The sequence below is a fragment of the Falco punctatus genome (genome assembly GCF_963210335.1).
Source record: "Falco punctatus genome assembly, chromosome: 5".
NCBI lineage: Eukaryota > Metazoa > Chordata > Aves > Falconiformes > Falconidae > Falco > Falco punctatus.
Genome location: NC_137584.1, coordinates 17,476,076 through 17,489,294, shown reverse-complemented (window position 1 = coordinate 17,489,294; position 13,219 = coordinate 17,476,076). Strand labels below are relative to the sequence as shown.

At 35.1% G+C, this 13,219-nt stretch overlaps 1 protein-coding gene across 16 annotated transcripts in view; it reads right to left on the bottom strand.

Moving 5' to 3' along the window:
• Nucleotides 1–13,219, bottom strand: part of KHDRBS2 (KH RNA binding domain containing, signal transduction associated 2) — a 402,639-nt gene that overhangs the window by 16,813 nt on the left and 372,607 nt on the right. For 9 of the 16 annotated variants that reach the window (XR_013928537.1, XR_013928538.1, XR_013928539.1 and 6 more), the window contains exon 9: nucleotides 1–13,219. This exon is cut by the window's left edge. Coding sequence is in view for 1 of the 16 variants with exons in the window: in XM_080389900.1 (XP_080246026.1) it covers nucleotides 13,122–13,219 (98 nt within the window). In the remaining 15 variants the exon portion in view is untranslated. The other 7 variants (XR_013928548.1, XR_013928549.1, XR_013928551.1 and 4 more) reach the window with 7 other exon arrangements.

The window sequence follows — 13,219 nt, the reverse complement described above, 5'->3', positions numbered from 1 at the left end:
TTCTCCAAATATTTGGCATTTTTAAAACCTATTTCTATGTTCAACACACTGCACAAATATAGTTTGATTATTTTTATGTTACTTCTGTGAGAAAGATGATTAAATATTATTTACCACAGAAAGAGAACATAAGAATTTACATATATTTTCAGACTATCCTGTCTCAAACTAACATGCATCATAGGTAACTGTGTATGAGCTCTCTTCCAATGGCAAACATAAGGTGAACTGGTTTAAAATAATCCTATTTTTTTCAGACTGAGGTAAGCTGAATTATCTCACATTTGACATAAACTAAACCCTATGGGTTTAGACAAATACCACAGCTCACCTGATAGACTGGAAGATCACTGTAAGTCTGAGTGCCACCATATCCTGTTGAGGGTTTGTAATGGCAGGTCCAGAACTCAGGGCTGCGAAGAGTCCTAACCTGAGGCTCAGTTCTTCAGATCCCACTGATGTATTGCAAATGATGCTGAACACGCTCATTTCTCTGAACACCGTTCAAAAGGTACAGTACTTCCCCCTAAGTCTCCAAAAATCTGAAAATCAAGAAAAAGTTGGGCAGACACATTCAATGAAGAACGCAAAATCAGTTGTGACAATATTTTAGATTAATTGACTTATGTAGATCCACACAGCATCTCTGTGACACAGTGTTAGTCTGGATGACAGAAAACGCTTGGGAGACAACTACCTTCCAAATTCTGCAAGTTACGAGATAAAGCAGTTACATAAAATAACAATTTGCTGCCCACTTCTGACATACCCCTATGCCCTGCAAGAAACACAAGTAGAATAGAAGAGTAAATGATCATCTGCTTACAATCTCTAAAATAACGGATGTGCAAAAATGAGGAAATGGAACAAACTAAATACTGGCATTTCTGGTTTTGATTTCTTTTAAAACTTTTTGAACATTATTTGTAAAGTTACTGTATGGAACGTCAGTAATATCATTTTATCTCAGCTTTCTCATTAACTTCTTTCTTTTTATAATGCTACAAATTTATGAAGTGTTGCCTTCAATACCTTTTCTCCACCTGCAATCATCTACTTGAGATGAAGGCTTATGGTTCATGCACAGTAGTATGACATGCTTTTATCAATGTAATAAAAAAGGAGGTTTGTGGCAATGAATTTTTTGAACACCAACACTCTTTATGCAGATAATACAGCAAAGTAATTATATTTATCCTAGCAAATTACTTCTGAATGCTAGTATGGATGAGAATGGGAACCTGTGAGAACAGGTTGGTTGGAGCTGTGTTGCATTTATTGATAATATTAACATAATCAGGTCTTTGAGAGACTAATTAAAATCAGTTCTTATTAAAATCAATGGATTGAGAGACAATTTGAAGATTTAGGCTAAAGAGGGAGGGTTGTTTTTAAGGCATTAGTTAGCTAGTCTCTTCAACCATCTAAAGGGGAGAAGGCACATCCAGAGTGTTCTAGCATGCCTGGCTCAGGCGCTTTGAATTACTATCTGTAAGCAAAGACTGCTCCACTGGATGTATAGGTACCCTAGGTACATGTAAGTGGCCAAAAACTAGATATTTGAGGCTATGTGACAAATATGCTCAATATTTACCCAAATGCCACACTAAGGTAACTTCACATAAAAGAAAAGAATTTTGATCAGTGGGGCAGGGGAGTATAGACATTTTTTTATAGCTTTTAGCAAGTTTACTGAAACTGCAAAAGGTAATTTTTTGGATGCCTTATGATAGTCTCCAAATCAAACAGATTTTCATGAAAGCATCAAAGAAATAATTTCTGGGACCCTCAGGAGAATTCTCCCTACCAAAAGCAAGTTCCTGTTACAAATTACAAGAACATTCAATTTGTAAACTTTAAACCCTTCCACAAACTCAGAAACATTTTTCTATGATGGAAAGTATTAGGTAGGTATAAATGTCAGGCTTGCAAAAGAAACAGTTAAGGTAAACCAAGAGCTCTGAAGTTAGATAAATCTGAATTATGGGTCAGTGAAACCCTAGTTCAGCTCCCTTCATGTATACATTTGATATAGATTTTAAAATGGTTGAGGCTTTTTCCCCCCTCTTGATTTCATGAATAAGAAAAGGCACTGAAAGAACAGCTGTTCGATATTTCTTTTATCCTTGTTATTCAATTCGCTTAACTCTATTAAAATTCTTAATTTTTCTTGACAAAATTACAAATTTTGCAGTTGGCTTTCTGTGCCACTTGTGGCTATAATATGTGAATACCTCTTGAGTTTGACTAATTTTTATTAATGTATTTCTGAATTAAAATAAACCATTTATCACTGTTACATAACCTGGGAAACCCAAGCCTAGTTTTTTAAAATCCCTAACCTTAAACAACACCTTGTATAGTCAGGCACAACTCCTGATGATGCCACTTGCAATTCTGATGAAAATCAGACCTCAGGATTTTCTGTAAGGCCTCAAGGCAAAAAGAAATACAGCATTAGTGGACTTTGAGCAATTTGCCTACCCTCACACAAAACTCTGCTGGAGAGAATATAATCCATTCCTCTTTTTTTAGTCAAACTCAGCTCTTCAGTCATGAAACTCCCTCCTCTTTCCTGATAACCCAAACCACTGCACAGACCCCAGCATCTGGGAGTGTCAGCCACTGGTTCTATGGATAAGAGCTATTTGGGCACACAACCCTTACACATTACCACAGCTGCGTACTTGTACATTAGGCAAGACAGTGGAGTTAAAAAATATGGGCACTGGGAAGGCAACATAGGATCATTCTAGTGATGTTTAATTTGCTAATGCCAACAGAGCTTCTACTTGTTCTATATATTTCTCCTGACCTCTCCACCATGCACCCCAAGCATCCATTCTGGATCTGATAGAAGAAAAGACACTGGACAGGGTAGATGCATGGTCTGACAAAGGAAGGCAGTTCTTAACACTCTCATGTATAAGAAATCAGCACTAGAGCGTACTGTGACACACAGTCTGCAATATATTTTCATAGACATTTGCTGTGAAAGAAAACTTTTGTTATTTTGTAAATGACCAAAACCTTGTATTTTTCTGAACTGTCTGGCATTTTGGCCAAAATCCTTGGATTGAGCAGATACCATCATGGACAATTTAATTTAAAGTGGGTGCAGCTGATTTATAGAAAGTACTGGTGATCTTAATGGTCGATAGTATTATGAGCCCTGCCAACAGTACATTTACAAAACAAATGAGACAATTGGAAGCATGACAGATTAAAGTTGTACAGCTTATTTTGGAGTTCTGTATCTTATCTATGAGAGCTGTGAATGAGAACAAGTCATCCAAATAAGTCTGGATGAAGAACCTGGCATAAAAATGATTTTATATTAAAAAACTAAACCTACTTTGTAGATCCTTAAACATATTCTTAGGGTTACTTTTGGTTGACTATGTATTACAAAGCCAGGTATCTTATTACCATTAGTCTATACAGACTCCAAAGCAGAAAAAACCACACCTAATCCAGAGTCTAAATTTATTCCTAACATGGTCTAAAATAAAACTTCTGTTATTTCTAGAATTGTCAGCACTGTAAAGTTTAACAATATGTAGGCTTTTAGGGTCCAGTCCTATTGTACTCAGTGCTACAGGGAAAGCATCAGGTATTAAGTCTGAAGCCCTTATCAGTATTTAGAGACAAAGTTTTTGTTCATCAGACATACAGCATGAGAAACTTACCATAGTAATAGGTGATGCATATATAGAAAAATACAGCTATAATGCAAATGGAAAAAGATAATAACAGGCTTCTTCAATGTAAATTTATCATATGTACATATACTCGCTACATGCACACATTCTGCTAGCTGCTCCATCCAGTTGCCTAGTACAGCCCAGCAGGCTTCAAGGGATTCTAGTATATCTGCACCATGGATGAGAGTTCAGTTCTCCAAACAAATCACAGCACCAAATACATCCTGTATTTCATTTCCTGATGCAAATTCTTACCCCTGCCTGCTGCTTTGCCAATTGCACTCTATTACATCTCTTTGACCTGCTGAGTGACCTGAGCCAAATCATCCAGCTTCAATGTTTTTCTAATTCTCCATTACAAGGCAGAGATTAAAATGCCTGCTTCCTTCAGTAAGCATTTTGAATTCTATGCAGCAATTTTTTTAAAGTTCTGTAGGTGCTAGTCAAGCTTTATAAGAGCTATGCAGTATGTTACACAGTTGGTGTTACAAAAACAGATAGCTGTCTTCCTTTCTTGTGAATGAGCGCTAGATTCCCTGAGGCACATATCCCACAGGCCTTCACAGTCTAGTGGGCAGTCCATTTTTGCTTTAGATCTGCAACCAAGTTCAGTAATACTGTCATTAAAAACTATGTAAAGAATTGTGCCTCCTTCAGAAAGCTGTTAGTTCTCACTCTATGAAAACAAAGGGGTGACTACCATGAATGGCTGAACTTGGTTGCCAAGTTGAGATTTGGGGTGACTTACAGTTCCAAGCAAGTACCTTCAACTAAGGGTTTTTCTTGCACATGGGAAAATTAGTTTTGATGATATAAAAGGTAGAATTGTGATGTTGGTATTGTAACTGAAGTACTCTTTCTGGGTCAAGGTTATTTCATCCTGCCCGCTAAGCAGGACATCAGCTGGAATGACACATTCTAGTCCTTAACAGATATGTGTTCTGTTTGAACTTAATTAAATTATAGAAATGACTGCAAATCAAATTCTGAATTTCATATTCCCTTTTCATTCCTTGATGTCAGCATGGATTTTTAGTGAATGAAACCCGACTAAGATCTGCAGGATTGAATTCTCCATCAAACACCTATTTTGCTTAACTGGAATCCAACATAATAGAGCACTCCTGCCAGCTGTTTGTATCTTTACATCATGGATACTAATAGAGATATTAAAAAGGTATATAATGCTCAAATACCATGCAGAATAAGAAAAAGAACCCTACTAATTGTAAATACTCTAAGGATACAAAGCTGAAGTCCTATATTATCAGAGAATAGCAACATTTCATTTGAATGAGAGTGCCCTTGACTTTCAGTCAGAGTAGGTATATGAACAATTATGTTCTTCTGGGAAGAAGAGGAAAAAAATGGAAAAATAAAAATAAAGATTCTGCATGCATAAGACCTTTCCACTGAATTTTGCCAGTAGTTGTACAGGATTGTTCAAGAAGAAATATAATGAGTTGTTAGCTGAACAATGACTATGGAGTCATAAGTGACTGTAGTAAATTATGATAGAAAATATCCTCATATTTTTTTCTGTTTACTGTGCAGAAGTAAAGAAAAAACCAAAGCACCCAGAATGCTCAGAAGCCATAAATGAGCAGCTCAGCAGTTTGCACCTCTGACTCGTTAGTGGTCACAGCGTGAAGGTCCTGTAATGCAAAGGCATATAACAAAGGTATTCACTGTTTTCCTGTAAGCAAGCCATCCATCATCAGCTAATGCATCCAGCATGGCAAGAACGGTGCTAGACATGGTACAAGCAGGTGCTCTCACACTTTATAATAACATTGTACAAGAAACTATACCTCAATTAAATCAATAGGATACAGCAGTAACCTGAAGAAAAAAGAAACATTATTTTTAGAATTGATTCGACTCTTACCAGGGCAGTCAAGCATTTACACTATCCTACTTGTACACACAAATGCTGCTAAAAGATATCAGAAAGTTCTGATAAGTTCTGATCATTTCTATACAGCACTCTGAAAAATTCTTTGGGCATACACTGGATTTAAAGAAGCAACTACACAGCATTTTCTTTCATTTTTTCCTTTCAATATGTGAATGATGACCTATACCATTACAGCATAGGTCTGATATTCCTCCAGTAAACCTTCCTTCTAATTTACGGGTTTGAAATATGAAAGCCTGAAATTGCTTTCTCAATAAATTTTGTTATTCTCTGGTAAATCATCCTAGATTTCAAAGTTAATTCAATTATTTCAGGACAGGATGCATTTATGTCTTTCAATAAGTACTAAACACAGCCCTTTGATAGGATTTATATAAGGAAAACAAACCTTTAAAACAGTGACATGTTTTTAGTAGAAATTTAGAAATCTGCATTTCTCATGCTTGACAGAGATTGCTTCTGTTTGTGAATAAAAATTCTGTCCCAGATATGCACTATTATAGTGATGCATTTCAACAATTTTGAAATGTTCTGCTGAGTCATAATATAAATTTCTTAGTCAACCAGAGATCATGAAAAGACAGAAAATCTTTCCTATACTCATACTGGGAGCCACAGTTCACTTTAGATGCCACTGTTTCAGAACATAAATACTGTACACCAGCATGTCCTCACTAAAAGATATCAGCATATTCATGAACAAAGCACATAATTTACCTAATTACTACATATACCAGCAAATCTTTCAGTGGGAATAGCTTTCCTTAATGTTTCCAATGAATGTTGGCATTTAACCTGCAGGATCAGAAGCAAAACCACCTGAAGAAAAAGGAAAAGCTTAATGATTTCAAAGGTTTCAGCCAGGTCCCAATAAGCAATAATAACGACTAGAAAAATGGCATTAGCTAACAACAAAGTGGAAGATGGTGATCATCTCTGAAGCTGTAACTGGTCTGAGAAAGTTACCTGTACGCCTTTCCTGTCTGCGTAGACCAACACAGTAAAATGGAGAACATGTAATACTGGTTTTGATAACTCTTGGGTTCTAATAATGGATGGAGGTCACAGAGCACATCTAAGTTTTTAATGGAGGACAAAAAACTTCAGAAGACATTAGACTTATTTTTCTGTTTAGCATTCAAATATTTTTCAGTTTTTCCTGTGATTTTACTCTATTAATTAGGGTTCTTTTTGTACTTTGGTTGATCTGTTGACAACAGAGGATGACTTGAAATAGTAACAAATACAATCTTCATTCTTCCAAACAGGTCTTTAATTACAGCCAGCCTTTTCAATTTTTGTAAACCAAAATTATTGCTTTTTTTAAAAAACCTTTGTAATGTCTTAGTCAGATTCTTTCTTTTTTTATTCCTAATTTGATAAACTGTATCTACAAATGAACTCTGCCTTCCTGAACCCTAAAAATACATATGTTCTGACATAGGGAGAAGTGATTATGACTATATGAAATTTTTTCCCAAACTACTTCACCTTCTTGAGCCATTCACCAATGAAGTTCTACGGCATTATAAAAGAGTTCAGGTAATACTTATGGAAAAAAAAAAAATCACCTATTTTCCTTAATATCTTTGCTAGAAAGTTGTTAGTAAATAGATTCAGTAGGGAGATTGTAACTTTGTTTAGATTTGGTATTCGTTTCACAATATTCCAGGAAAACATTTTTTCTGTCAAAACATGCAGCTGCTTAGGAAATTCAGGTAGAGTTTCTCAGTTATCTTTTAATTTTTGATAGTGTTTTTTCCACAAAAGAAAGGAAATATACCCACAAACTTTACAGAGGATGAGGTATCTCTAAGGCACTTGTATGGACAACACTGATATCCAGTGATGTCCTTATTTAACCTTTATACAATCTTGACTTGCTTCTTCAAGTTAATACAATGCAAAAGGGAAAACTTTCTAGGACTTCCATTCAATGGATCATATTCTTTCAGATGTTAAGAAAGACTTTTTGTTTCTTATGTTTAGCTTATTCTATGACTCTCCTTTGCCATCGTTTATAATTTTGTACCTGTATTATTTGACTACTGCAAAATTTTGGACTTCTTAGAAAAACAGTACGTAAAACAACACTCCTAGTGTTAAACATGAGGGAAATATATCACTACTGTAGACCGAATTGGTGTTTATTTGCAACAATACATTGCTTCCTTGTTCTTGATTTTAACCTTCAGATAATACTCCTGGATGATATTTCACAAGGAATGCCATAAATCCATATTATCACAATAACACGTTAAGCCTTCTAACTGATGCACTGATACATGTTCATTATCCCAATTCTAATGGTTATAGATTCTGGGTTATAGACTGAATGGGGCATGTGCAATAAGAGCATCCCCTAGCTTTATGGCTATAGCTCCGTTACTCTGAAAGGAGGTTGAGGACCTCATTGAGCTAGAAAAATATTGTCAATATCCTTTGAGGTGAGGTCAGGTATACTGTTCTTCCTAAGGTTCTTCATTTATTCATATGAATATTTAAGATCTTGTTTAAACACTGTAACATAAGCTGTACAGTAAAGAAATAGTTACATGGTGCCACTTCATTTTCTGATAAAGGTCGCTACTCTAGGGATGTCTGATTTTTTCAGTTAGAATGGCTTTTGAATACATGCAACAAGTCTGCTAGACAAAATAGTCCAGTAGTGCAATTTTTCCTCACCTGTTACTTTTCCAGGAGCTTGTCCCTGATGGTGCAGCTTGGAGGGTTCTGCTCGAGCAGGTGACAATGCTCTCAGCCCCTTGACGCTTTCTTCCTACTCCGTTTCTATCTGGACTTGAAAATTGCTCCCTCCTCTCTGACTAAACTTCCATCAAGGGAAGCTGTGACTGCATGAGATATGAAGCTGCAGATTCTGTCACTGTGCCATCCACTACAATATCCAGCCACCATTCCAACAAAACGGACTGTCAAATGTTGCACAACCCACCTCCAGAAATCCATTTCCAGACTGGCTCGTTGGTTCTATTAATAACAAATACTTTTTGGAATGTGCATTGTTTGCATTTGTAATGCAATAGCCTACCTATTTAGGGTAATAGGGGTTTTCATCCAGGAGTGCATATATTATGTACTATCTCTTGAAAGCACAGAATTTTTTAAAAGTAGATAGTTCCATTTTAAAAAGAATCCCATGAAAAAAATATTTTGCTTGATGTTGCAGAGGTACCATTAAGAATATTTTAGCACAATTCTGTAAAATAATATATTCTGCTGGTTTAAGTGCTGAAAATTATAATGCACTACTTTTTTTTACAGATCAAACTGTTCTATAGACAAGGTCAACCTGGAAAAAAAATATCTTAGTAATCTTTTAACAGACATTTTGCTATTTCAGCTCTGGTTCTCTCTTCCATGTTTCTTACTCATTGTTTTGATATTTTATACTAGTTTTTGTTTCTATTACAAACAAAACTACTTGGTATGTGAATTCATCCAAAGAAAATTTTTGGTTGGTGACTAGTGTCTTGAAATTATCTGTAGCACAAGTGAAGTCCTGTGTTTTCTGAAGATGCATGTAAGTTTTCAGGACCTCAGAATTATGGCTGACCTGACTGGTAGATGTGTGGAATACATCACAGCATTTCATGGAAGAGCTAAAGATGACTGTTAATTAGAACAATCACACTCTTCCTGTTACTTTCTCACAACCTAAGAAGGTGGGGTTTTTTTGTTTAAAGACATATCTGATTAACTCTAAGACTTCTTCAGAAACTGGTGTGAAATACACTTCATAGCCCAGAACAGCACATGCAGTCATAGGTAATTTTTCACACCAATTTTCTAAAAATCAATACAAAATATTTTTGCATAAAAAGTTGCTTGCACTGACTTACTAACTTACCCTTGTATGAGCATATTTGACAAAGCATTATTTTACTGACATATTCTGCAGGGGTTTTTTTCAATCTACAAAAATAATGGCTGCAAAGTGGACTTTGAGACAGTGCTGCTCTGCTATAAATCTGTATTTTTTGGAGTCCATCCTAAAGGCGTTCACAGTAGTTAGCCTCACATAAAAATCTGATGCACAAGTGAGAAATTAATTTTATGTGCTTTGCCCTGGATGTCTCTTATATCAGGTATGACCTGATCACAGTTTTGTGTAATTAATCAGTAAGGCAGATGAGCATTTCCTGAAATACCTATATAGTAAAATCTTTAATGTATAATAATCTATAATCACAGTTGTACTAGTATGGAACTGTATTTATAGCAGTGGAACGTGTTTTTCTTGCCTGTATAGATATAACATATACTGACTGAACCGCATTTGTATAACTATATGCAAGGTGGGTAGACAGAAGCTTTTTACTACAGTGGTATGCTCACGCTGATGTGACTGTAATATGCAGGCAAATCTCTAAGGCAAGTTATACCACTTTGGCCTGTAGAGTGGTTGTAGCACGTAAATCAAACCAATTTACACAGGTCTTGAGGCAACCCTGAAGAAAATTAAGCCCTTTATATCTCGCTATACAACACAGTTTGTGGTTTGTAAGTAACTGTTGACTACACCAAAAACTGGAAACGTTAAATCAGCCACACCACAATCATGGGAAAAGACGCAAGAGTAATAAATGTGTCTGGGATTGTCTATTTGGTGTGCAACGCTATCAGTTTTGTGTATTGGCTCTAACCTAGTTTAACAATCATGACAGAGGAGGAGAATTTGTACTTTTTGTATTGTGATTAGGTTGACACTTCTGAGTCAATAAGGTTGTCAACTGAGTTGAATTTTTTTAAAAATGTTTCCAGCAATGACATTTGTCTTTCATCAGAAATCTCATCTATAATCTGAAGTCTATAGAAGAAGGTTACCCAAGATACACTTCTATTCTGAAACATATTTAACAGAGAAATATAGAAATTTATGCCTTGATACGTGCCGTTGCATGGTAATACCATCAATGTCTCTGCCATTCTAAAGCACAAAAAAAATTAAAAACCTGCCATGCGAAAGAGTCTCTTTATAGATACTTTTGTCATAGGAAGAAATGATAAATATTTTGAGAAGCAAAGGTAAGCCAGTATTGTATTTTTCTACGTCACGTGACTAGTTTGCTTCCATAACGTAGGCATGCTTTTAAAAAACACCAGCTCTTGTTTTTAGAGGAGCAGTTATAAAGTACACCATCTTAATATTTACCGTTAAAAGGCTAGACAGCAACACTTCTTTGATTTAAATGAAGGGTATCATAGCATATAAAAGCAAATGTTTTGATTGCCGTTATACCGTAATCACTCTGCTGCTATGCAAAGAAACATTGCTGGGAAGAATTGTTTTTATATGTTTTAAAACTCTACCTGAATATGTCTCTCTGTGTTAGTAAAAACAAATGCACAGATAAAATGGGGAATATGAAAAAAACCCTGAGATGTGGCAGAGCTTACCTGTCCACTTCTCAGCAGATCTGCTGCTTTGCTGTCCAGTGCCTGTGAGTCCCTGAAATAGTGAGACAGAATAAACTCAATGTAACCATCATGTAGCCTATTGAATTAATTTCAACACTTTAAATGACAAAATATACGCTTCATAAACTATTCAAAAAGAGTTAGCATGCAACTCCAGCTGCAAGAGATTTTGTTCACAAACTGAACAGAAATAGGCCTGTACTTTATTCTCATCAAAAAAGTAAACCAATCACATTGACAAAAAGCCACTGTAAACAAAAAGACTGTATTTAAAGGATTAACAGTTTTGGCATCCCTATCATCAAGTCTTCTGTTCTTTTTTTTTTCTTCTCTTTTTTCATCAAAATTTAGGTTATATATTTGTAGTTAGCAAGAGTTGCATTACTATTATTGTTAATTTTAGTTCTGTTTATTACCTTGAGGGTTATATATTGTAGAATAATTTTGTTGTCACTAGTTAATGTTAATTAGTTGTTTTAATAGCCTATATACCTATTTGTTATCTTTTGGTAGGTTTACTTTTTTAACTATCAGTAACTTAATAACTGAGAATATTTAACATTACTGTTGCATACTCAAAATTACAGAGTTACTATTAGTGTTACCTGTTTAACGTTTAGTCATCCTTTGAGTCCTGCGACATATTTCCTTAATAATCATCAGCCATCAAGTCTGATAGTCTCAAAAGAAATATCAGCCCTCTAAACTGCCTTCAAGGGCGGTGATATTTAGCACTGAAAATTACAAATAAAGTTTTTGAAGTTGAGTACCAACAACTGGGCAGTGACACTGATGATTTGTTTATCAAGACAAATTGTTATATACTACGAAAAATGCAGTCAACGCACTCTTCTGAGTGAAAACAAATAGGTGAATCTATGCAATGCTTACATGTTGAATGGGATATTTAATGTGCGGGGAAACTCAAAGGTTGAAGAACTAGCATTTAGACAGTCTAACAGTGGTAAGTGGTAATCTTACCTCTTTAAACTCCATTACATTCTCACGAGAGACATGCTAATACAAACAAGTCAATCAGAGTTTGTGTTTAGCAAGATCAAGCTTAGAGGATAGTTTAAAATCCATTTATTGTTCTAAAGCATTTTTTTCCATTAACATGTTATACATTAGTGGATACTAACCATGATTCATGTAACAGTTTAGTTTGTTAACTTTTAAATTATTTAACAACCAGAAGTTATTAATACAACTTTTAAAGTCTTACACAAAAAATCTTAAAACAGGCTTGGGTTCATTTTTGTAATTTTTATATAAAAACCATTTTAGGCATCTCTTGAAAAAGAAATAAAGCAGGCATTTAAAGCTAGAAAACAAGTAATTCCAAATTTAGTTTGTTACAAAAGGTTTCAGCTTTATTGACAAATTATGGCAAACATATTTGACAAAATTATGGTTTCCTATTTAGAGAAGCTTACACATGGAACTTTATGTGATTTTTTTTAACAAATACAGGTTAAAACACTGAACAAATTCAGTTAGCTACATACATACAGTAGCTGCTTGTTTTCAACCCCATTAAAACAGCATTTAAAATTAAATTTACAAACTTAATATCGAACATCTTAATCTAAACTAACATATATTAAAAAAGACAGGTTAAAACATCTTATCTACAGCTTGATTATTGTCTGGTTCAAAAAAAAAAAGGAAAAAAAAATCATATTACAGTCTTTCAGCAACTCTAAACAAAAACTCAGCCTTAGCTAGTATGTAGAGAGACTCAAGATCTGTAACAGTGTCATGCTTTTTAAGTTACACACAGCAATGAATACAACCAACAGAACATCATCTTTGAATGGTTTATAGACAATGCTTGCCAAAGGTTTTTTGTCTCTGTTTTTTTAAGTCCGTGTTATAAAATAATACTAATGTCAATGTCACTCCAATGTTATAGGAAATACAAGTAGTACATAGGATAATCATGAGCAGTAATCCCTAGGATAGAAAAGAAATGGACTATTACTTGTCTTGTTGCTGTTTATGTGGAGACCACAGGCTATTAATTGTCTTTGAGATGAGGTCACAGATGAGGAGGACCTTCAATATCTACCATAGGGGTGTTCCCTGTAACCCCCTCTGGCTGACCTTGGAGGCGGTGCCTTTAGGCTGGAACGGGTTGTGGCCCATTCTTCTTGTG